At 36.9% G+C, this 26,124-nt stretch overlaps 2 protein-coding genes across 4 annotated transcripts; both read left to right on the top strand.

Moving 5' to 3' along the window:
- The first annotated feature begins 50 nt into the window (after positions 1-50).
- Positions 51-21,432, top strand: LOC127810931 (probable magnesium transporter NIPA2). Of its 2 annotated transcripts, XM_052350545.1 has the most exons (9): positions 51-448; positions 1,005-1,188; positions 7,369-7,425; positions 11,414-11,504; positions 11,599-11,759; positions 12,316-12,443; positions 12,541-12,678; positions 13,949-14,041; positions 20,531-21,428. In XM_052350545.1, the coding sequence occupies exons 2-9, from the start codon at positions 1,059-1,061 to the stop codon at positions 20,708-20,710; spliced, it is 978 nt and encodes a 325-aa protein (XP_052206505.1). In that variant the 5' UTR covers positions 51-448; positions 1,005-1,058; the 3' UTR covers positions 20,711-21,428. The 2 variants fall into 2 exon arrangements, with proteins under 2 accessions (XP_052206505.1, XP_052206507.1); XM_052350547.1 differs by lacking the exon at positions 12,541-12,678 and having other exon boundaries at positions 20,531-21,432.
- Positions 21,433-22,634: 1,202 nt separating this feature from the next.
- On the top strand, positions 22,635-26,017 carry LOC127812108 (stress response protein NST1-like). 2 transcript variants are annotated; one of them, XM_052352434.1, is made up of 2 exons: positions 22,635-24,368; positions 25,885-26,017. In XM_052352434.1, the coding sequence occupies exon 1, from the start codon at positions 23,011-23,013 to the stop codon at positions 24,319-24,321; it is 1,311 nt and encodes a 436-aa protein (XP_052208394.1). In that variant the 5' UTR covers positions 22,635-23,010; the 3' UTR covers positions 24,322-24,368; positions 25,885-26,017. The 2 variants fall into 2 exon arrangements, with proteins under 2 accessions (XP_052208394.1, XP_052208395.1); XM_052352435.1 differs by lacking the exon at positions 25,885-26,017 and having other exon boundaries at positions 22,635-22,861; positions 22,957-24,783.
- The last annotated feature ends 107 nt before the right edge of the window (positions 26,018-26,124 follow it).

The following is a 26,124-nucleotide window of genomic DNA, read 5'->3' as shown; positions in this document are numbered from 1 at the left end:
AATACTAGAAAGACTCGATCACGTTTTTGTTTTTGTAAAGATGACTCACTTGCATCGTACGGAAGAACCGAACGTTACATTATTCCGGATGCCAACCGTGCGGGAGATGTTGGTATGGAGGAAAAGCTGCGAGTCGAGGGAAACGCGGGATGCGGCTGCTGCTTTCAACTGCAGAATTTATTTATTGATTTGAGACCCCAAATGTAACGGATATACCGTTTGGCTTCCCCTTGCTCTTCCTTCCTCCCCGCCGTCTCCCCCTTTCTCTCTCTCTTTTGTTCTGATAATCTTCCAAGTTGCAGAGAGAGAGAGAGAGGGAGAGTGGCGGGGGAGAAACTCCTATGCCCATCACCATTGTCAATCCACGAGCATTATCACGTACTCCTTGTCTTATCAAAACGGAAGGCATATCCATCGCCAAATGCCCATTTTCGGAGAGCCACGGCAGGTAGTTTCTTGATTCGTATATCTTGGCCTTTTTTTTCCATCCGGCTATTGGGTTCCCTTTTGTTTTCTCGTTGCTTTTGACGATTTGGGTTTCAAAAGAGGCAAATCCTTAACCAGATCGTTTCCAGAGAGCCCGGGAAAGCTTTTTCCTGATTGGTGTTTATGATTTTTTCTGTTGCCTCGTATTTGGAGGATTGGTTTTCTATTTCTCTCATGTTTTTATTCAAGTTTGTTGGATTTAGGCAAATGGGTTGGCCAGTTAGGCAGTTACCCATTTGGGAGAGCCGAGGAAGGGTGACTGATATGTTTTACTATTTTATTTTTGGGAAATGGGGTTCCACTCTGTTGTTCTTTTATTTCATTTTTATTCTTTTGGTTGGGTTTATTGGAAGGGGCCGATATTTAGCCAGATGTCCCATTTGATGGTAGCCTAAAATGTGCATTTTATTGATTTTAGTTCTTCTTGAAGATAGCCTAAAAGATGCTTTTTATTTTATATCTGGTAAATGGGTTTTATTCCCACCCTGTTGATTTCTTTAATTTGGACTTGGGTGCAGGAATTGAGATTGTGCTAATTGGCTCTGGAAGATTTGATTCCGAATTACTTCCAAATGGGACCACTGTCTTTGGACAATGTTCGAGGACTTGTTTTGGCTCTCTCCTCCAGTGTTTTTATCGGTTCTAGCTTTATTATCAAGAAGCATGGTCTTATAAAAGCTGGGACTAATGGAACCAGAGCAGGTTCAATTTTTTTTAAATAATCTTTTCATCTCTCTTTTATCTGTTTTTATCTTCTGAAAACCATAGATGCTCATATAATACATTCACATGCCAGATATCAAAGTAGTTACAGAAACAAATACGTGTAGATGTGTATATAATTCGGTTGATTTACCATATCATACACTTGTATATGAGTGTAGGAAAATATGCATTTCCGTGTGTAAATGTTAAGCTTAAATTTTGTTTCTTGGCTCAATGGAAGTGGTAAATTGGAAATTAAGAAGTAGAGTAATACTTGGGTTGGTAGGAAGCAGGAAAATATATAACACATCTTTAGTTTCTTCCCTTATATACTTTGTTCTTAAGGTATCTTGTGTTTTTTTTTTCTTTAAATTTTATTGGGTGAGGAGGAATTAAGAAAGATGCACCTATTGGGATAGGATTCTCATACTGAACATTTATGCATTCGTATGAGCAAAAGAGCAAAAAGGTATATTTTGGCAAGTCCAACGAAAACGATCTCATGTTTTTTATGTTATTGTTATAAAATATTAATATTTCAAATGTTCCAATGGTCATATTCCAATTGTCCTATTATAACGGTCATATTCTCTACCTATAAAAGGCAGCCCTTCCTGCACTTGTGAGATATAACGAAGAAGCCTCATCTCATTCTCTTCTCTATTTACACTCTGTCTAGATGTTATTATTCGACTATTGCTGGGTTTCCGCATGATATCTTGCTCTCCATTTGTTCCCAAATCACATGAGTGCACGCATATTTGGAAGGGATAGCCACCTTGTCTCTTGCATCGATTGTGAGCGGTGGAAATTATCCTTAAGGTTAGTGATGTCTATCACACCTCGAGTCTAATACACCATTTGTCCACTATAGTCCATTATATTCCAATAATCTTAAGGATATTCAATGGACGCCTCTTTCCACATCGTCGTCGTCAACCGTGTAGTCGCTGATCCTGCCCAAGCCACCAGCACTATCACAGTCGCTCATGCCGTTGCCTCTGTTGGTGTTGCCGTTGCCACCAACCATGTTGGCAATCATGCTAGTGGGTCATCGTCACCCATTGCCCCTCATGTACTTCCTTCCATTCCACCTATGCAATATGCAAAGCCATTTCCCGACGTGTCCAAGATCGAGCTATTCAATGGAAACAACTTCAAAAGATGGCAAGAACAAGTATATTCAATCCTTGACGCACACGGTGTGGCATATGCACTTAGTCTCAAAATCCCATCAGAAGGCATGAATACAAAAATAGAACTGATCATAAGCCTAAAGTGACTAACCCCAGTTTCAAGAAAAAGAAAGGTTTTTGATTTGTTTGTAGAAAACCAGGGCACCATGCACCTCAGTGTAGGAAGAGAGTGAGAAATGATAAACCTGCCCAACCAAAAGCAAATTTGGTTGAAGCAAATGATATTATTGACGCAGTCATTTCTTAAGCAAACATTGTGGCCAATGTGAAAGATTGGGCGGTAGACTATGGGGCTACTAGGCACATATGTGCAAATAAAAATTCATTTTCCTCCTACATTCCAGTAGGAGAAGGAGAAGAAACAATCTACCTTGGTGATTCAAGAACTACACCAGTTCTCGGAAAAGGGAAGATACTTCTCAAACTCACGTATGGCAAAACTCTAGCTCTGATTAATGCACTTCATGTTCCAAACATTAGAGCTAACTTGGTTTTCGTATCTTTGTTAAGCAAGATTGGGGTTAAAGTGTCATTTGAATCTGACAAGATTATAATGACAAAAAATAATACATTCAAGGGTAAAAGGCTATTGTGGTCAGGGTCTATTTGTGCTTAATGTTTCTGAAATAATTAATGAAAATGCTACTTCTTTTGCTTATATGCTTGACTCTGTTAATCTGTGACATGGTAGACTAGGACATGTTAGCAATTCATATATTAAGGAAATGCAAACTTTAGGATTAATTTCTGGAATTAGTGACTTATGCACAAATAAATGTGACATTTGTGTTGAAGCTAAACTAACTAGAAAACCATGCATTTTTGTAGAAAGAGAATCTGAACTATTAAATTTAATACATACTGACTTAGGAGACTTGAAACAAACTATGACTAGAGATGGCAAGAGATATTACATAACTTTTATTGATGGTTACTCTAGATATACTAAGGTGTATTTGCTTAGAAACAAAGATGGGGCCTTTAACATGTTTGTTTTCTACAAGGCAGAAGTAAAAAATCAATTAAATAAGAAAATTAAAGAGTTAGATTAGATAGAGGAGGCGAATACATAACAATAAATGATTTTTGTGAGAATGAATGAATGAATTATACATGAAATTACTCCTCCTTATTCTCCTGAATCTAATAGTGTAGCTGAAAGGAAAAATATAACACTAAAAGAAATGATGAATGCTATGCTAATTAGTTCTAATGCACATGATAATCTTTGGGGTGAAGCTATTTTATCTGCATGTCATTTACAGAATAGAATTCCTTATAAGAAAACTAGTAAGACTCCTATGAGTTATGGAAAGGTTACCCTCCTAGCCTAAAATATTTAAAAGTGTGGGGGTGTCTTGCCAAGGTTATGCTTCTTGAACCTAAGAAAAGGAAAATAGGCTCTAAAACATTTGATTGTTTGTTTATTGAAAAAATGCTATTCAAAGTGAAATCAAGTCTATTTTATAAAATCAAACTTGAGTTTTAACTGATTTGCCTCCAGGGGAAAAGCCTATGGGGTGTAAGTGGATATTTAAAAGAAAATTTAATCTCGATAGGTCTATTGATAAATATAAAGCGAGATTGGTTACAAAAGGGTTTACTCAAAAACAAAATATTGATTATTTTGATACTTTTGCTCCAGTTACTTGAATTGCATCTATTCTTGTTTTAATTGCTTTAGCCTCTGTTTATAATCTTATTATTCACCAGATAGATGTTAAAACTGCTTTTCTAAATGGTGATTTAGAAGAGGAGATTTACATGGTCTAGCCTGAAGGCTGTGTTGCTCCTGGTGAAGAGAATAAGGTTTGTAAACTATTTAAGTCTTTATATGGCTTAAAGTAAGCTCCTAAACAGTGGCATGAAAAATTTGATTTTGTTTTAATTTCAAATGGATTTTCTTCTATTGAAGTAGATAAATGTGTATATACAAAATGTGTTGATAATGATTGTGTGATCATTAGTTTATATGTTGATGATATGCTTATTTTTGGGACTTGCATTGAAATTATAAATGAAACCAAACAATTTTTAGCTTCTAAGTTTATGAAAGATATGGGAGAAGCTAATGTAATTTTGGGTGTTAAACTCAAGAGCATTATGTTGAGAGGCTACTAAAAAAATTTAGACATTTTTATCTCCAACTTGTGAGCACTCCTTATGATGCTAATGCCCACTTAATTACAAATAAAGATGATGGTGCAGTTCAGTCTAAATATGCTCAAATTATTGGGAGTTTGATGCATTGATGAACTTTACTAGATCTGATATTGCTTATGTTGTGTGTAGACTGAGTAGATATACACAAAATCCCAATCGTGATCATTGGTCCGCATTAGTTAGACTAATGAGATATTTGAGAGGTACTATGGATTATGGTATTCTATATAGTGGATTTCTCGCTGTATTAGAAGGATACAGTGATGCTAATTGGATCTCTGATTCAGATGAGATAAAATCCACCGGTGGTTACGTGTTCACCTTTGGTGGGGGTGTAGTGTCTTGGAAATCAGCCAAGCAAACTATTATTGCCAGATCCACCATGAAATCTGAGTTTATAGTTCTGAAGTTGGTTGGTAATGAGGCTGAGTGGTTGAAAAACTTCTTAGCGGATATTCCATTAGGAATAAAACCGACACCTTTAGTGTCAATGTATTGTGATTGCCAAGCGGCGGTAGCCATTGCAAAGAACAAAACTTTCAATGGTAAAAATTGACATGTTCGATTGAGACATAATGTGATAAAGCAGTTGTTAAAAGATGGAATTATTTCCATAGATTATGTGAATTCATAAGTGAATTTGGCCAATCCTCTGACTAAACCCTTGGGTAGAAAATTAATAAATGAAACATCGAGGGAATGTGACTATTGCCAACTGAGGACATTCAACAGTGAACAGATTCGGTCCCTAGAGTAGAGAAACCCGAATTTAAGCCGAGTTTTGATCAATGAACTCGCTTCAATTGATTCAATAGATAGGAAACCTATTTATACAAGTTTCTATGTAATCTAATCCTAGAATTTAGGAGCTAGTATACAACAGAAAAATAAGATAAGAAAACTTCTATCTACTCCTATTATTTTTCTAGATTTTAGGAACTTATCTAGCTGCATCTTTATCTCCTCTCTTTGATCTGCTGGAGGCTTTATTTGCTGTGCATCAGCTTCTTATCTACTTCCTAGACTTCTTCATAAGCTAGGACTCTCTCTCCAACAAATAGTGATAGTGATCCAACCTATGTGATTGGAGATCCCATGAATTAGATTCATATGGGTAATAACAAATCATATGTTGATCTTATGGTGAAGCACTGTTATTGTTGTGGTGTCCCATCCTATGGTGTAAATAGTGCAGATTAATTGCAATGTACAAGGGTTGAGCTAAGCTCTTAATGAATTTCATATCTCTTATGGGTGGTGTATAGTATTGCAGTATACACTTAATGGATTCACCTATATGAGTGTGAAGTGGGGCTGCTCTGTTAGAGTGTTGTCTTAGTGGAATTTGGGGTTATAGATAGGCGGTTTTTTCCAGCTTGTAAATAGAATTAAGTTTGGGGGTAAAACTGGAAATGTCTATACCGGTTATAAGTTCCTAGTAATTAACGCCGTATTTTTTCTACAAATAGGACAAGAGTCTAGTCTTAGGTGATGCATAATTCATTCTCACGAGAAAGTCGAAAGAGGAAAGGCTGTGTGCGATAGAATAGTCTTTGTAATCTTGGAAAGCCTTGTAATCGTGAGGGAGAGGGATTGTACTGTGATTATTCTTTCAGAATCAAAGAAGGTTGCTCTCGGGAAGCTTTAGAGGCTGGATGTAGGGTTGTCCTAATAGGCAATCTGAACCAGGATAACTGCTTGTGTTCTTCTGTGGTTTGGCTTAATTTATGTCAATTTACATTCTGTATTCAATCATTTTAATTTGATTTCTGTTATCGTCAAAATCTGAGAGTGTGTGTGTGTGTGAGGCAGTGTAATCCGACTAAAGAATCTGTTTCTAAGTGCTCCTAAGTTAACACGCTCCTATGAAATTTGTGGCTAAATTTCTAGAGCACTCATGAATTACCAGGCGCGCACATGGACTATTAGTGCAAAACTGCGATGAGTAGCAAGAACTGAAGGGGTGTAATATGATTGGTGAGAATCATAATTTACAAGCATGTTCCTTGGTTCATAGAAACTATAAGTTTCACCAATGACTATGTAAGTTATGTCTCATTCTTTCTAGACTTGGTTCATAGTCCAAAAGACACCAAGTTCGAGGTGTTACACTTAGTGCTTAACCCAACGACAATCATTCCTCTAATTTGAACCCATTTGAAATATGTGAGGGATTGTTATAAAATATTAATATTTCAAATGTTCCAACGGTCATATTCTCTACCTATAAAAGGGTGCCCTTCCTGCACTTGTGAGATATAACGAAGAAGCCTCATCTCATTCTCTTCTTTATTTACACTTTGTCTTGGTGTTATTATTCGACTATTGCTGGGTTTCTGCATTATATCTTGCTCTCCATTTGTTCCCAAATCACGTGAGTGCATGCGTATTTGGAAGGGCTCGTTGTATCCTAGGGGATAGCCACCTTGTCTCTTGCACCGATTGTGAGGGGTGGAAAGTATCCTTAAGGTCAGTGACATTTGTCACGCCTTGAGTCTAATACACCACTTGTCCACTATAGTCCATTCTATTCCAACAGTTATTGATTCTAGTATGAATCCTGTCCTGAACCTTTGTTATTTTTCTTTGTGACCTGTCTATCATTTAGGCTCCATTTTGTTCTCAGAGAGTGTTCTCAGTCAAGTTAGTCAGTCAGAGGGCCTTCTCTCTTCTCTATGTATTATGTCTGTTTTTATTGGAGCTTGGATACAAAATTTCCTGAATTTGTAAATGTATTGGTGTGTGTAACATTAGAATAATTCCTGCTAATTTGTAACTTGACTTAAATTATGTTAACCAACATTATCATGTTATTCAGGTTCAGGAGGGTACTCATACTTACTGGAACCTTGGTGGTGGGCTGGGATGTTGACAAGTAAGTATTAATAAATTGTTAGTTCATTCATATGCATTTGAAAGTTGTTTGTGTATTGTTTTTCTTCAGTTTGTGTTTTTTTACCCCATAGAAAGGTTGTACCATTGGCACTTGCATAGAATTGAATTTCTTTTTTCATTTTGAAGATAGATTTGAACTTGTTTAACAACAATATACTTCGTTTACATTTGTTCCAGCCTGCAACTTCAAATCTTTAATATTTGTTGGTGTCAATTATGTGTTTGGCTCTAAATGAAGGTTCTTAGTAGATTATCCCAGGGCCTTTCATCTTGGGGATAATTAATAATACTATTGTTTTTGGTTAAGTTTATTACTGTCTCATGGGTTTGCACCACACCATTCACAGATTCTGCATTTGGGCAGCATTTTAGAGATGAGTTTGTTAGCATTTTAGCCGAAGTGGTTCTAATAGTTCAGAAAGGGAAATAATGTTTATATATGTATATCCATCTATAAGTCTTTAGTTTCAAGGAGCTTTCTTAGGTATAACAACTCTTGGTTGTGTTACTATCACATTTTACATATATGTGGATCAATCTAGAATATTCGACTAGATTTAAGGCTTGAGAGGTGTTCTATTCAAGAAGTGCTTTTCATATTCACTTTGATGGTTGAAATTTGGAGCAAATAATTAGAACACTATCTGATGCACAGATTTTCTTCCACCACTAGTTTAACTTTAAAACTAATCCTCATTTCAGGGTTGAGTTTGTGTTGATGGTACCTTGGTAGGCATCAACGTTGTTGATGTGGAAGATCACTTCCTAACATTTGTGGGTTTTTTTAACAGGCTTTTGTAATGATAAGCTGGGTTCACAAGTTTGTGAAGATTTAGCTTTTAATTCAACTATACATTCTCCAAATTAAAGTCTAGGTACATGGGCCCTAGACCCACCTTTCTCAGGAACCCAAATATAAGAAACTGGATACTCTCAAGGAGTCATGCCCATGTTCATTGGAGAATTATAAATTGCAATAGGTATTTTTATCTGAAGGTATTAAGTGAAAAATGGAAGACACTGATTGCAACTGGGAGGCATATAAAAATAAGAACCCAAACAACTGTCAGTTCGGTTGATAACGAAAGGACCTTCTGGTGGTCTGAATGTCTCGTAGTTACAGATAGTCATTGTTAGGAGTTATACCTTTGGCAATCCATGATGAAAAATACATGAATAATTGAGGAATAACATTGGCTTCTTAAGAAAGATACCGGATATTTGGTATTTTAGAATTGTACAACCTCTTGATTTGAGTACAATGGTCTCAAGCTAGGAGAGTTTGAGCCTCACAATGAATATACAACAAACAACTAAACTTAGAATGGATTATCACAGCCTACCTCTGTTGAATGAATTGAGAGCTGTAGAGGTGTGCTTGATACCAAGTTTGAGTGATGAATCTGGCTGGAGGCATCTGTTCTACACTTGAATTGTACCCCTTGAATTGTTGTAATTTTTCTGGTTTGGATAATTCATAATTGGGTTGGATTTATTTTGGTATGAAATTCCAATTGTTTCCTACTTCTTCCTCAAGAAAATGAGGTCGTGCAAGACAAATATATGAAGGACACTTGCAAAACACATTAAGAGTCGTGTTTGTATTGTGGGTACCATTTTTTTTTAAAGAAGGTTTGATTATATTATATTAATGCATAAAAGCAAGGCCGCTAGAAGTAGCAATACAACAACCGCAAGAAAACCTGGACTAGATAGAGAATGAGAAACTGAAATCAAAACCCCTGTGACGACAGAATCACTACCAAGGTACATTGAGAAATGATCACCTCCAGACAATGAAAAATATCCAGGAGAGACTGATGCTGGACCAAAATTTGACCTGAAGCTTGACTGCACTGAATATTCAAAAAACAGGAACATGACTTTGAAGGCCCATTGCTTCCAAGTTGAATCACTCAAACTCCTCATCTTTGAGAACAGCCTTCAAACTATCAAAGACACAACAAGGGGAAACTGAAGAAGACTTGGATTACTTAATTTCCAACCCCACCTTAAACTGACTTCAATACATGAAGGCACCATAAATCCAACCAGGAGTAGAACTTATTAAAAGGGAAGATAATCTGATACTTCCAATCTGCCCAAGGCAATCACACATCATTCCCTGACCCCCTAACAGCACAAGCCTTAGAATCCTGAAAACCAGCTCACAATATTGCACCCCAAAATCATTTATAAAGAAAACTCAGATGCTGCTCTTACCATCTCATCCCTCTCCACTTGAATAGCATGCTCCCAAGCAATAACTAAATTCAGAATACTGGAGTCGTTTCCACTAGCCAATAGTTCCAGCGTTTTGCCAATAAACCAAGTTGCCTCAGCGCGTCAGCCATAATATCCGAAGAAACTTCCCAGTCCTTCACATCCCTGCCACTAAACTGCTGCAACTGGATTTCATTATTCAAATTGTTGAGCTAACTGTCTTGGAGAAGGCCAATTATTTCCAGCTTTCGACTTCCTTCTCTGATAAGAAATTGAATAATTCATACTTTCCTTCTGTTAAATTTGAAGACTGAAGCCTTTCTTTGCAAAGTTCCAATAGGGTAAACTTTTTTATTATCGAGGTCTCCCTTTCCCAGAACAAACTTACCCCCCCTAACAAGCTCTGAACCATTACTGCTGTGGATAATTGAACCACCAACAGATTGCAAGAAGTTGCAAACAGGTTCCCAAGAATTTAGAATGGAGACCCAAGGCCAGCTTGCAGGAAAAAGTTACAGCCAATCCCTACTTTTGCATGCCTTCATTTGACCCACAATACTAAAAATTGACTTGAAAGGCTCTTGGAAATACAAAAATGTTAGTTACATCAAACCTCAAAATAGCATTAAATTCCAGCAATTCCACAGACAAACCACCTCCTTTTTCCAAAAGGTGACCCTTTTCGACAGAATTGAGAATAACAGACACAATTTACCCCACTTCAGACATCAAAGAGTCATCTTTCCAACTTTGAAGTACATCCTTACCCCTAGAATTCAAATTTGAGTTAGAGTGATCAGAACACGATGAAGATGAACAGTCATCAGCAACCTGACTGACTGGAACCAGATTGAAACCCAGAGAATGAAAACATGGAAATTGATCTGAAGAACAGATTCTTCTGAAATTCTGATATAAAAATGCATCCATCAATTTTGGACTGCAAAATCCTGTTGATATTACCTCAAAAATCTGTAGAAATTAGTAGCCTTGTATTGAGGGTACCATGCTTCACCATTGCTTAATGATTGATTGATTGTGTCCAAGGATGTCTATTGAAGCAACAATCTTCAAATGTGGGACAATGAATTAAATGTTTGAGAAGAATGTTGTTGTGGGAACACTATGATACACATGCAGAGTGATATAAAGAAGATCAAAGATTTTACGAGTGGAGTAGTAGTAGGAAATTTCACTATGTCAAGGTGGTTTTCTAGTACAATGGAAAAAAACTTCACAACCCTAAATCCCATACACTCAATCTTTCAAAGCACGTGTGTCATTATGCTAACCAAAGAAAATAATAATACATAAAGGAGAAATATGGCAACACTATAACTATTTATAGATTATAACTATTTTTTATTGTAGTGCTTGGTTTGATTACGCCTTTTGGTTCAGTTATAGTTTGTCTCCAATCACTTGGTTTAGGGTTTCCACTTAATCTTGTGTCCACTATGTGATCATGTTTTATTTATTTGCAAGCTACATTAGATATTGATTGTGGCATGGTCATGCTTGGAATTGGCAATGTTGAATCCTTCAATCAGAGAGTAGTCCCTTTAATATGAGAAAATTTTGATATTTGTAAAAACCCGCACATTTCTCATATCAGAAAATCTTAAAATGGCCACAAAATGTTTCTCTAAGACTCTAGTTTGTTTTTTAATTTCTAGTGATGCATGAAAATCCATTTCTCTAACATCTCCTTTTTATACTAATTGCTGAGTTTTTATCATTTATAGTGATTGTGGGTGAGGTAGCCAATTTTGCTGCTTATGCATTTGCTCCAGCAATTCTTGTAACTCCCCTTGGAGCTCTAAGTATTATCTTCAGGTACCGTGTCAAATACTATTGCACTAGAAGATTCAAAATGAATCCTTCTGTTTCATATAGCAGAACTGATTAGGCTGCTCAACTTTCTGTGCAGTGCAGTGCTAGCCCATTTTATTTTGAAGGAGAAATTGCACATCTTTGGTATTGTTGGATGTGTTCTTTGCTTAGTGGGCTCTACCACCATTGTTTTACATGCTCCTCATGAGAGAGTAATCCACTCTGTTAAGGAAGTTTGGCATCTAGCTACTGAGCCAGGTATTTAAAAAGTGGAACTGTACAGCCTGGTAACCGTTACATTCTACTTTATAGTCTGTTTTCTTTGGTATTGGTGTCTGTAAGCTCCATCTCTTTTTTGCATAAACTTATAAGGATTCTAGCTCATATATATATGACATACAGGTTTCAAGCTATTTCTGAAATTGCTATCACCAGATCAGTTGAATAATAAACTCTTTCCAGTTTTATAGACGACCCTAAAGCAGGGAAATGCATGTCTCATGGATAAACATGGAAGGCGCCAAATATAAACGAGGCAGAAAGGAAACTTCCTCCAAATATGCTTAAGAGATTTTACTGTAGAATATTGAATTATCTCTAGTATGTTTGAGATGCCTACGAAACAATAATTAGGTTATAGGACGTAGTATTTCAGTCTGAAAGCTCAGCACCACTTGATAGAAGTATTCATGCCTCATCTAAAATGATATTTATTATTCTTACTTTCTTGGATTATTGATAGTAACATTTTTACACATGAAATGAAACATTGTTCAGGTATGTTGACTGATGAACAAAATTTTTATATTTACAGCCTTCCTTGTCTACACTTGCATAGTGCTGGTTCTTCTTCTGCTCCTCATTTTCCTTTTTGTGCCACGCTATGGACAATCCCATTTGGTCGTTTACATTGGAATTTGCTCCCTAACAGGCTCTCTTACGGTCTGCGTACTTCCTCTATATATTTTATGCATCTGTCCCTTATTTCTGTTCTCCAGAGTCTGTATATGCTAGTTTTTTTTTCTTTCTTTTTATGTAGGTTATGTGCGTGAAGGCTGTTGGAATTGCTTTGAAACTGTCATTTTCAGGATCAAACCAATTTACCTACTTTGAAACATGGTTTTTCACTTTATTTGTGATAGTTTGTTGTCTCTTGCAGGTGAACTATTTGAACAAGGTAACCGCCATGCATTGAAAAGCTGTGTTATGGTTACTTGTATGGTTGTGAATCAGGATATGAATCAATGTATTACTGTTGAGTGCTATCACCTGCACACACACACTCAAAGAAAGAGGGCCCTTCTTTTGCTTGGATCATGTGTGAAGGAGATTGATGGAAGGCAGAGTGACAAAAAAGGTTGGATGGTATGAGTTGAGGTGCTTTGGGCAGTTAATTTGGTTTCCTAAACCTTAATAACTGGCTCTGGATAATATTACTGTCGTACAGCCATCATATATGAAGCCTTATTAAATTGGTACACGTTCTTAGGTTTCTGGACACCTTACCTAAGTTTCACCTGGTTTGGTGGTGGCCCTGAACTTTGTAAAGCAATTCCAATTTTAATTATATGGACTAAACCTTATCCACTGGCCAGGTTCGTTACAAATTTGAGTCTATCTTGACCCACTAAAGCAATAATATATTATTGGGTAAAACTACTCTACTTCGAGGCTCTGTATTTTTTTTTTTTTGAAATTAAAAAGAATTTGTATAAGAATATATTTCATCCCTTCATTCAATAGTGCTGCATTTCCTTGTTATTCAATTAAGCTGTGCATGATTTTGATTATTGTTTGGTAAGAGTATATGATCCAAAAATTATCATAGAGTGAGATAATAGGCTGTTCTTTCCACATGCTTTCTTCAAGGAAGACATTTCAGAAACCAGGAAGGGCATCCCCAGTGCATGAGGCCCTGCTTTGTGATGGCCAGGAGAAGGTCATCTTTATATGCAGCCTTACCTTGTTTTTGAAAAAAGGTTGTTTTCACAACTTAAATCCATGGCCTTCCAGTCACAAAGCAACAACCTTATTGCTGCTACCAACCTCGTTATGTATAATCTCATTTTTTTATTTTTATTATTTTATGGCCCTACATCTAGAATAACATACTCATATAGTTAGCTCATTTTTTATACATGATGATAGTTGACCACCCAACACTCTTTAAGTATACAATAAAAAAAGTTTTTTTGTTGTTGAACAAAACTTTTCTTTTAGTTTTAAAGGTATTTTATGATCAAATAAAATGTTAGATGTTCTTCTCCACTTTAACCATCCTACTTCAGTTCTACTAGTAATATCCTCAATAGTTTCCCTTTCTTTTTGAACAATTGATTTGAGATATCTAAATTGATCCACCATGAATTTAGCTTAAAAGGTAACCAGTCTGGTTCTATCTTTTGCAAAATGATTAATCTTTTTGTTGTTCTTATTGATCTTTGCAGGCATTAGACACATTTAATACTGCTGTTGTTTCTCCTGTCTACTATGTCATGTTCACAACCCTAACTATCCTAGCCAGCATGATCATGTTTAAGGTGATATGGTACTAACTTTTCTGCTATTTTTTAAACAATTCTCCTTTTACCATGCCTTTATGTTGGAACGAGATTAAGAAGCGGTGAAGATAAGAGATGGCCAAGAATCAAGATAGAGATAGAATTTTATCTTTTTACCTTTTTTTTTTTTATATCTATTTTGCGTTTTATCTATTTGTTGTATATTTAAATTGTTATAATCTAGTCCTAGATATAAGGTGAGTAATCTAGTCCTAAAAGGTAGGGAATGTAATCTAGTTCTAAAACTTAGGAGAATTCTTAGGAATACTCTTGTATAAATTCTGTTATTTACATCAATAAAATATGAAGGAATACCATTTCCATTTTCCCACATAGTATCAGAGCTTCAGTCCTAGCTTGATACATTGTAGCCCTAGTGCCTTCATCGCACAGTTCCTTCCTTGTTTCTGCCTTCATCGCACAACCATCTATTTGATCCAGCAATCGGTTATGCCTTCATTGCATAGCTCTTGGCCTGATTTGTTCCCTCCTGAGTGCCTTTATTGCACTCACTAGCCTGCAGTTCCGAGAGCCTTTGCAGTTCAAGATTTCAGCCTTTCTCAGATCGTGATAGCAGAATTATCAGATGTAGCAAGTCCAAATCCTGCAACCAGTGAGACAAATCTAGTGGAGCCGGATCCTTCTCCAATAGCTGGTGAAGTTTCTCTTGCCTCTGAATTACCTATAGTCCATCCATCTTATAGGTTGGACGGAAAGAATTAGCTCCAATGGGCCCAATTAGTGAAGACTCTTCTTAAAGGCTGTGGGAAGGGTAACCATCTAATTGGAAACCCTCCTATGGAAATGGATTCAACTTACATAGCTTGGGACATAGATGATTCTCGCATCATGTCTTGGTTATGGGGCACTATGCAACCAGAAATTAGCAGGAACTTTATGTTCCTTAGCACAACCAAAGCTATATGGGAGACAACACAACAGACAAACTCCAAAACCTAGGATGCTTCCGTGATCTTTGAAGTCAAAACAAAGATCACATCTACCAAACAAAGCTAGCTTATAGTCACGGATTACTACAACTTGATGAGAGGATTATGGCTGGAACTTAACCAATATTAGCCCATCAAGATGATATGCTGAGAAGATGCTGCAACACTCAATCAAATAATTGAGCGAGACCGGATTGTTGAGTTCCTAGCTGGACTCAATCTTGAATTCGACCAAGTAAGGGTGCAAATTCTTGGTAAGGATAAACTCCCAAATCTAAAAGAGGTTTTTGCAATTGTAAGAAGTGAGGAAAATCAAAGATACGCTATGCTAACTGAACATACCACCGAGGGATCAGCCCTAGTGATCAGCAAGCAAGAAGGTAGAAGAAATAAAGCTGGAAAATCAGGGTTTCAAAACCCCGACAGATTAGGATCAGGATTCCAAAACCACGACCCTAGTACTAATCGAGATTCATAGTGGTGTAGCTTTTGCAAAAAGCCCCGCCACACTAGGGAAACATGCTTTAAACTGCATGGGAAGGAAATAGTCTTGATCAAGATTGGAGGCTTCAAGAACATGAAATCCCAAAGATTTCATGTTAACAAGGAACAAAAAGAGGAGGCTGATAAAGGAAAAGCCGAAGCTAATTTTACCCAACTTAATATCGAGCAGATAGGTAAGTTAAAGGCCTTTCTCCGAACGTTTCAAGATGGAGGAACCTGCTCCTTAGCCCATCAAGGTAACTTCCCTTCCTATATAGTTTTTTCAGCTTCTAAAATTGGTAAGAATAGCAGTTGGGTCCTTGATTCAGGGGCTACCAACCACATGACCCCTAATATTCATTGTTTTGTGACCTATGACACCCTTGAGCCTACCAAACATATCATGATTGCCAATGGAACCACTGTCCCTATCTTAGGTAAAGGCAAAGTATCATTAAACTCTCAACTTTCCCTTGAACAAGTTCTTCATGTTCCAGCTCTAACTACCAGCTTAATCTCTATATAGAAACTAACCCAAAATCTTAACTGCTTGGCTGTTTTCTCACCTTCAATGTGTAAGTTTCAGGACAAGAAAATGGGGCAAATGATTGGTGTGGCTGAAGTTTGAAATGGGCTCTATATCTTGGATGGGGAGAATGATTGTTCTACAAGGAGACAACAACAACTTGTGGCTTTTTCTTCTTCCTCCCAGTCAGCCTCTAACTTATCTTTTATATGGTTACACCATTTTAGACTAGGTCATCCTCCATTTAGAGTGTTAAAACAATTATTTCCAGATCTGTTTAATTCTTTAGATCCTAGTAGTCTTAGGTTTGATGAATGCATTGTTGTTAAACATCATCGAGTCTCCTTTCCAATCAGTAACAATTTTTCTTCAAAACCATTCTACTTGATTCATTTTGATGTTTGTGGACCATCCAGAATACCCAATTGTTCTAGAGAAAAATGGTTTATTACGCTTATCAATGATTGCACTCGAATGTGTTGGGTATTTCTTCTAAAAGATAAGGCTGCTATTGGGTCCATGTTGATCACATTTGCAAAATGATTCAAACCCAATTTGGGACTACTATAAAAAGGTTTAGAACAAACAATGCAAAGGATTATTTTAACACTCACTTGCACAATTATTTCCAACAAGAGGGTAGCATACATGAGTCATCTTGCATTGATACACCCCAACAAAATGGGGTGGCAGAGAGAAAGATGCGTCATATTCTCAATGTCACCTAAACCTTACTTCATCATCATCATGTGCCAAAATATTTTTTGGGGAAGGCAGTGTTGATTGCTACTTATGTCATTAATAGGGTACCATCGAGGGTTCTCAATGGTCAAAGTCATTTGCAATGTTTAACTTCATTTTTCCCAGAACTGAATCTTTATACTCAGTTACACTTAAGAGTGTTTGGATGTGTATGTTTTGTTCACATACTCAAAATCCTTAGAGACAAGTTGGACCCTAGGGCTCTTAAGTGCATATTTCTTGGATATTCTCCAACACAAAAAGAGTATAAGTGCTACCACCCAAACACCCGAAAGTTCTATGTTTCAAAAGATGTCACATTTAGTGAATCTCAGCCCTATTTTGCTACCATTCCAGCAAGGCCAGCAAATATCAAACCTGTAGATATGGACTGAGAGTTTCTAAATACTAGTCTCGAAACAAGAGCAACCAGTCAGGGTCTTCCTTCCCAAGATACCAGCCCTATTATGACACCTCAACCCTTACCAACCGATCATCCTACGGAACAAGTTCACTCGAGGCTCAATTCTCCTATAAGATATAAAGATTCTCCTTATGTGTACAAGAGAAGGTAGCCCATTGAAGAACTGCAACCAAGCACATCATTAGCTCCTAATACTAGCCTTGAAATTGCACCAAGTAAGGACTCAACCACCACCTCTAGTATATCTCAACCTCAACCAGAACTCCTAGACTTGGACCTTCCAATTGCCATCCGAAAAGGTGTTAGAAGTTAGAACTTGTACCAAACATCCATTAGTTTCTTATCTATCATACCACCGTGTATCCCCTCAACATTAAAGCTTCCTAACATCATTGGATGCAATTGCTATTCCCAAATCAATAGAAGAAGCTATAAAAGATCATAACTGGAAAAAGCTATGTTAGAAGAAATGGATGCACTAGAGAGGAACCAAACCTGGGAGTTAGTTCCTAGACCAAGGGGTACAAAACTAGTGGGCTGTAGATGGATTTTTAATGTCAAATACAAGGCCGATGGAACTCTTGATAGGTATAAGGCCCGCCTAGTGGCCAAGGGTTGTACTCACTCTTATGGTATTGATTATCTAGAAACTTTTGCTTCTGTGGCCAGAATGACTATGGTGAGAATTCTCATAGCATTGGTAGCTAAATTTGGATGGAAATTGCAACAATTTGATGTCAAAAATGCCTTCTTACACGAAGATTTAGAGGAAGAGGTTTTTATGGAAATCCCTCCAGATTTTGAACATGAAGGAGATGGAAAGAATCAGGTTTGTAAACTCAAGAAAGCCCTGTATGGGCTCAAACAGTCCCTTCGTGCATGGTTTGGAAGATTTTCAAAGGCCATGCTTTCTATGGGATACCACCAAAGCCGAGGAGACCACACCTTATTTATCAAACATACAGGAGAAAAGGTAACAGTTTTACTTGTCTATGTGGATGATATTGTGGTGACAGGGAATGACACAATTGAGCAAGGTTGTCTCAAACAAAACTTAGCTCAGGAATTTGAAATCAAAGACCTTGGCCAATTACGATACTTCTTATGAATAGAAGCAGTACACTCAAAGGAAGGTATTTTTCTATCACAACGAAAATATGTCTTGGATTTGCTTGATGAAACAGGGTTATTAGGAGGAAAAAGAGGAAGGACACCAGTTGATCCCAATACAAAATTACAAGCTAAAAATGGTGGTCAAGAAGTAGACAAAAGGAGATTTCAACGCTTGGTAAGGTGATTAATATATCTATCACATACTAGGCCTAACATATCGTTTGTTGTCAGCCTAGTCAGTCAGTTTATGCATGATACTAATAAAGAACATATGGCAGCAGTAAGGAAGATTTTATGCTATCTTAAAGCTATGCTTGGAAAAGGAATCTTATTCACTCTAGGAACAGACTTAAAACTTCAAGGCTATACAAATGTTGATTATGGTGGTCCTCTAGTTAGCCGAAGATCAACAACTGGGTATTGTGTATTCATAGGAGGAAATCTGATATCCTGGAAGAGTAAAAAGCAAGGGGTGGTGGTTAGATCTAGTGCTAAGGCGGAATTTAAAGCTAAGGTTCTAGGTGTATGCGAACTCTTATGGGTAAAGATTATCCTAGAAGATTTGAAAATTCCGATACAAAGGCCTATTGAACTCTTGGAAGATAATCAATCAACTATAAGTATAGCCTACAATCTGGTACAACATGAAAAAACCAAGCATATTGAAATTGATAGGCATTTCCTAAAGGAAAAATTGGATAGTGGTCTATTGAAGATTTCATATATTCCTTCCAACCATCAAGTAGCTGATGTGCTTACAAAAGGTTTGCCAAATATGAAGCCATGATCAACAAGCTGGGTATGATTGATACCTATTCCCTAGCTTGATAGGGAATGTTAGAACGAGATTAAGAAGCGGTGAAGATAATAGACGACCAAGAATCAAGATAGAGATAGGATTTTATCTTTTTACCTTTTTTTTTTTTTATCTATTTTGTGTTTTATCTATTTGTTGTATATTTAAATTGTTATAATCTAGTTCTAGATATAAGGTAAGTAATCTAGTCCTAAAAGGTAGGGAATGTAATCTAGTTCTAATTCTTAGGAGAATTCTTAGGAACACTCTTATATAAATTCTATTATTTACATCAATAAAATATTAAGGAATATTGTTTCCTTTTTCCCACACTTTATCAACATTGCCAGTCTTGCAAGGGAGATTTACCATGGTTCCTTTTCTATTTGGTTGACAAGATGTTACATGATCTGCATATGCTAAAGACTTTAAGGTTACAAAAGTAAAAGATTATGTATTCTGTTGTGGTAACAAATTTACCATTTCCAGCACTGAACTTCTGTTCAAGCTGCATTTTTATACCATAAACACAAGAGAACTGCAACACAAAGTGGAAAATTTTCATTTGACTTTTGTCAAAAATGATGCGATCGCTTGGGTTTCTTACTTGAAACAAAAGCCCTGTCGAAGTAGCTTGTATTTTTAAAGATTCCAATGCCCCATCATTCATAAGAATTTCCATTTACTTGATATGCTCTGGGAGCTCAGGTTGATAACAAATATATATGCATCTCCTAGGGGATTGGAGTTTATTTCCTTCATCACCTTCTGCCAATGTAGACATCATTTTTTCCTACCCAGAGGAGCGAATCAATATGCACGAGAAATATGACTTGATAATCTCAATTTGGTTCAGGAGCTTGGACTAGCTAGATGGGTTTATCCTCCATTATCACCTTAAATATGTGGGAAACCAATATCTGCCAGGAATTAGGACACTGAACATCTCCTCCCAGTAGGGGCTACAGGATTACTAGGATGGCTCAGGCATTCCAAATTTGGGAACTGGCCATAGAACTCCTACCGATTAAGTGGATGGGCATTAGTTGTCTTCTCTTTTTGTTTGGTAATTAAGGGTCAGATAGGAGCAATTACTCATTCTTAAAACAGTGTTCTGAAGATAGTCAGATGGTGGCTTTTTTAGGTCTCAATTTCTATTTTTTCCCAGATTATACAACTGTAGACACTAGCAAAAGAAAGTTTGTTAACATTGCAATTTGATTTAGTATTTTAAGTTACCATATTAATTCACAGAATTTTATGGATGACTCATTGTTAAAATTCGCCTTGCTCGTACTTCCTAGTTTTTTTGACTCACAAAACCAACAACAATTAACTTTTGATTACATGTATTATTGCTTCTCCCCCATATAATGGTTAGTGCAAGCTATACTCTTAAATTCACTCTCTTCTCCATCCATCTTTATGCATTCAGGATTGGGACTCTCAGGATGCATCACAAATAGTGACTGAACTGTGTGGTTTTGTGACTATTCTGGCCGGGACTTTTCTTCTTCACAAGACCAAGGATATGGGGAGTGATTCAACTCCAACCACTCCAAGACCCGTATTTCAAACATATCCGAACTTGAGTCCCAGGCGGGAAGAGGTATGAAGCATTTCATCGACAATATTGTCGTTGTATCATCTCTAAGAATCTTTGTGCTGTGTGAGGAAAGTAAAGATGTGTAAAGGGAAGAAAGAAGAAGATAATTATTTCATGCAAATTGCTATGGTGTAGAGATGCTGCTGATGTATAGGAACACTTTTATTGACTTGCCTATACCTTATCTTTCTTTTTCTTCTTCTAGTTTTTGATTGTTTACATGTGAACATGATGGCTAATACCACAGAAGATGTCACTAAATTTAACAGATTCATATGTTTCTGGAAGTGTTGGCATTGCTGTTCAATCAACCCTTTGGTGAATACCTCACCCTTTGTGTATTTTGTGCCAAGACAAGAAGAAGATATGAAAAGGTAAGAATAGACCCAATTTAGACCTTGCTTTGGGATAAAAAGGGCTTTACACACTGTTTTTTCCTAAAGAAAAAGAAAAAAATTAATCGGAGCACAAGTTGGGAGGCTTCTTACTTCAATTAGTTCCTATGTTCCTTAAATGGATCTTTCAGTTGTTGACAAAGTTGTCCAAAACCAGTATATAAGGCCCACGTGGTAAAACTTACAAATATTGGAAGGGTCGTTACTTCAATTAGTTCCTATGTTCTTCATATGGATCTCTTAGTTGTTGAGAATGTTGCCCAAAAGCGATATAGAAGATAACCCAGTAAAACTTACAAGTAAATTAGATATAATGATAGTGACTAGGGTTGTTGTTTCTATTATTATATAATTTTAATACCACAATGGATCTATGATAAGATTGTTTATTTACAATAAAATAGTATACAAAGTCAACATATCTCAATAAATACAATCTGATTTATGGCTACACAAATTGTTGAAAACAGTTCTCGATCTCATCAAAGATTAACTAATGTAAAGAGTTTATTAAAACTGTTGAATTCAAAATATGTTAATGTGATGTTTTCTAACTTGGGATTACAGCGCTTGTGCGGTCTCTTGTCGCTCGTGTCCTCTATTTGGGCAGATAAGGTAAATTTTAAGCGAGTCTTTGGCTTTTGCCTAGGTCAAGTATTGAACTTATGACCTACTGGTACTAACCCCAACGTATTACTTATTCGCCACTTGACCTATATCCTAGGGGCGTGATGTTTTCTAACTTGATGATTAGTACATTGACCAATCAAGGAATTCAAATAAATCTTATTAAGATTTATATCAAATAGTGTTATGGTTCGTTGACTCTTAAATATATATATTGTATGGTAAGTGATCAAGTAAGATAAAGGTGAGAGATTTAAGTAGAAATAACTGTTTTTCTTCTTTAGATAGAAAACTACCAAGGTAGTTTATTTATAAAAAAATGAAAGTCGGGATTGCATTAGCAATTGTAGATACCTTATACCCCACACATTTTAAGAATTACATCGACATTCCATTGATCAAAAAATTACTAAGAAATTTGTGGTCTATAAAACTTCATAGATACATTATATAAAGTAAATTTATTATAAGATGATAATCTAATATTATGTTTGAGTAATAATAAAATTAGTACAATTTTTAAAAGGTTAAGCGAACTCTATATATTTATACCAAATGTCAAGGTGTTAATTGTAATTTATCTTAAAAAATATTTTAAAATTTTACAAATATATATACATTTTTATTTATTAATGTAAATAACTATTATTTTAATTCCCATATAAACTGAAATACTTATATTTTGTTGATGGATAATGATCATGCCATTCGCCTGCGGAGGCGTGGAATTCTAAGTTTGGAGGCGTAAGTGTGGATAAATGAAATTCTGGGCCAAAGAGAAATTCAAATATGGAAGAGGGGTTAAAGTGAAATCAATTGATATATCCTCTCTCTCTCTCTCTCTCTCTCTCTCTCTCTCTCTATATATATATATATATACATATTCACACACACAAACACACACATATATATGTATATATACACACACTGCTCTGCCTATTTCCTGCTAATCGCAGGACCACTGCGACACTCGAATTCACTGCGGAAGCCCCGAGAAAGTTCACTTTCCATCTCAAGTTTCCCGAAAAAATTCTCTCTCTAAGCCATCTGCCTGCGCTTTTAGATCACTTCCGAAGCTCACTTTCCCAAACCCTAGCAGACCCATCAAAGCTTTGCAAAATCTCGACTCGTTTTGAAGGTCAGTAATCAGTGCTTTCTCTATTCCTATTGGTATATTCACGTCCGTATCTTCAAATTTGTTGTTCTGGTTTGTCGATGAATCGATTTCCTCAGTGCGATCCCTAGCCATTGGATGACTATATAGTGTAGAAGAAGTAGAAAACCTGGATGATGCCTCCACCAAGAAGAAAGAAATGGACGGAGGCAGAAGAGAGAACCCTAATTGACAAGTATGGGGAGATGGCGAGTGATGGGAGTTTGGCCAAAATGAAGACCAGAGAGAAGAAGTACAGGCCCATTGCATTGCACGTGAATTCCGTGCATCATGTTCGCGACCCAATCACGTATCCGTGGCAATGGACTTGGAAGGATGTGTCTACCAAAGTGCAGAACATGAGGCACCAGTATTCGTTGGTGAAGCAGAAGATCAAGAAACAGGGTTTTGTGGGCGATTCAGGGGTGGAGGAGTTTGATTGGGATGAGGGGCTGACTCATTGGTCCAATTTCTTGAGGTACAAGGAGGTTTTTGGGGAGGTGACGCTTGTTTATAATGGGAATGACTCAACGGTGGTTGCTGGGGATAATAATGAAAGTGGTGAGGGGTTTGATGGGAGTGGTCAGGGAATGGAGATTGTTCAATTTGCGCATCTGGGTCATCCTGGGGATGGTGACTTTGCGGCAGGTTTTGATGGGGGCGAGAATGGAGTTATGGGTTTGGACTTTGATTATGATGGGGAGGAAGGAGATGATATCCATAACTCTAACAACAATCATTCAAAGGAGGATGGAGATGATGGATTTGTGTATGAAGATGTTGAGCCAAGCGGGTCTGACACAAGGAGGAAAAAGAAAGATTTGAAGGGGCTGAGAAAGAGGGCATGGGGCTTTATTGCAAACCAGATAGGGCAGTTGAGAGAAATGGAAGCTCGATTTGAGCAGCATGAGGTGGAGAGAGACTGTGAGAGGCAAAGAAGGGAGCATCTCAGAAAAGAGATTGAGCAGGAACGTGAAAAGAAGTGGGAAGCAAAAGAAAAAGAGAGGGAAGAGAGGGAGAAGGCTAGGGAGAAGTTAAGGAGGCAGACGATTCAGGAGTGGGAAGCTATGGAGAAGGAGAGTGAAGAGAGGGAAAGAAGAAGGAGAGAGGAAGTTTTGAGTTATGAGAAGGAATGGGAGGAGAGAATGAGCAGGAGGAGATCAGAATGGAAGAAGAGGATTGATGAGATGTTGAACCAACACCGGGCAGAAATGGGCCAAATTCAGACCCGAATCCTTCACGAACAACAGAACCTTACTACTCAGTTACTTGGGTTTGTTTCACAGTGGACTGGTCAGCCAACTGGGCTCTCTGATCACACTGGAGCTAGCAATCCCTATCTGTCACAAATGATGCAGAACTTGCACCATGTTAATGGTATTGTTCATGGTGACACTAGAGTCGAGGGAGATAATCAAGAGGATCAATTCATAGTTGATGGATGATATCGTACTCAATTGCTAACTTGCTTTCAGAGGGATAATACTGAAAGGTAATGGGGGGACAAATGTAAAGGTTAGAGATTTGTTAAATTGTTTCTGAACTTTTGATTAGGTATTAGTCACATATTGATTTGTGTAGTGTTGAGTCTCTTGATGTCGTATTTTTTGTTGTAGTGAATAAGAGATGTAGATTTCTTTGCTTCAATGCATATGTAACTATTCTTCAGCATGAACTGGATCTTTTGAAATATGATATACAGCTTGATGTTTCAAAGTTAGTACTTTAAGGTGATGATGGGAAAAGAAGGAAGGTCAAGGATCAGTTAAACTGAATTTGCTATAGAATTTTGATTAGTGATTAGTTTGTATTTGGAAGTAGATTTCTTTGCTTCAATGCGTATGTAACTATTCTTCAGCATGAACTGGATCTTTTGAAATATGATATACAGCTTGATGTTTCAAAGTTAGTACTTTAAGGTGATGATGGGAAAAGCAGGAAGGTCAAGGATCAGTTAAACTGAATTTGCTATAGAATTTTGATTAGTGATTAGTTTGGATTTGGAATTTTTGACAAAAATAGCAGTAATTTAAAAAATTAGCAAAATAGCACCCATTTAAAAAAATTATCAATCTAACATGCTTCCTCACACATCACTAGCCACGTGCCCGAGCGTGTGCTGTGGCATCAGCAAAGCAGAATCGCTGGTTAAACCAATGGTTCTATTCTAGGCATATAACTGTACATTCTTTACGCATGCACATGGTTATACTCAATAACATACACAAATCAACAAAATCCACAACAAATATTTACTATAATGGATAGCCTAGTAATTGAACCATGTACCTTAGTCAATCCATGTTCATTTTGGGCGTGGGTGAGTGAAATGAGGTGGGATTTGGGGATGGTTTAAGGTAATACTCTCACTGGTTCGCAGCTATTGGATGGTAGAATGGGGGAAAATAAGGTTTGCAACATTATAAGCAGCCGACACTTAAAATGACGCTGCTAGTGGCATCTTGGTTGTGTGGAATAGAACCGCTGGTTTGACTAGCGTGATGCCGCACATGCCACCCCTCCTGTGTGGCAGGTCACATGTGAGGGAGGATGCTTGATTGGTAATTTTTTTGAAATGGGTGCTACTCTCTCTCTCTCTCTCTCTCTCTCGTAAGGTTAGTACTATTTTGTTAAAAATTCTTGTATATGGATTTTTGTAGTTTGAGCTCGTCTTTTGTTTCTTGGGCTGATTTTTTTACATTGTTGTGTATATAAAATATGGATCTCTGCTTTGATTCTGTATATGACCACGGATATACACATCTATATTGGCTCTTTTCCAAACATGATACAGGTTGATGTTCCTATATTTTTATTTTCTTTCTCTGTTTTGATGTTTGATACATGCATACATATATGTGCATGTATTTATATATTTCTTTACTACTACTTGAAGCAGAATGACAGCTTTTGGTTCTTTATTTTCACTATTTTTTGGCTTATTTTGAATGGTTTTGTACCTATTAACGGAGTTAATGGTACATTCACTTTGCAAATTCTCAATGCAGCTTTGTAATGGAAGCTGACCAAACTCAGTGCTACTAGTAGGCGCCAAAGTGATTCATTTCATTGTGCTTTTCTGGAAAATTATTTCTGATGCTGCCATTGATCAAGTTCTTTCATTTAGAAGCAGGTTATTTAATCGTTGACTAGAGTGTGCCCCTATTACATGAGGCTCGCCGATGCGAATTGTGAAAGTTTAGAGATGATTTATTTACAAAGAAACTATTTTCACAATTCAAACCCAA

Source organism: Diospyros lotus, chromosome 10, assembly GCF_014633365.1.
Source record: "Diospyros lotus cultivar Yz01 chromosome 10, ASM1463336v1, whole genome shotgun sequence".
Lineage (NCBI taxonomy): Eukaryota > Viridiplantae > Streptophyta > Magnoliopsida > Ericales > Ebenaceae > Diospyros > Diospyros lotus.
The sequence above is the reverse complement of the archived record's forward strand: the minus strand, read 5'-3'. Positions and strand labels throughout refer to the sequence as shown.

Bases quoted from the DNA above. Each gene is read 5' to 3' on its own strand.
- LOC127810931 (XM_052350545.1), top strand. From the start codon at position 1,059: ATGGGACCACTGTCTTTGGACAATGTTCGAGGACTTGTTTTGGCTCTC. The intron at 7,426-11,413 runs GTAAGTATTAAT...TATCATTTATAG, and splicing joins GTGGGCTGGGATGTTGACAA to TGATTGTGGGTGAGGTAGCC. The intron at 14,042-20,530 runs GTGATATGGTAC...TTATGCATTCAG, and splicing joins CCAGCATGATCATGTTTAAG to GATTGGGACTCTCAGGATGC.
- LOC127812108 (XM_052352434.1), top strand. From the start codon at position 23,011: ATGATGCCTCCACCAAGAAGAAAGAAATGGACGGAGGCAGAAGAGAGA.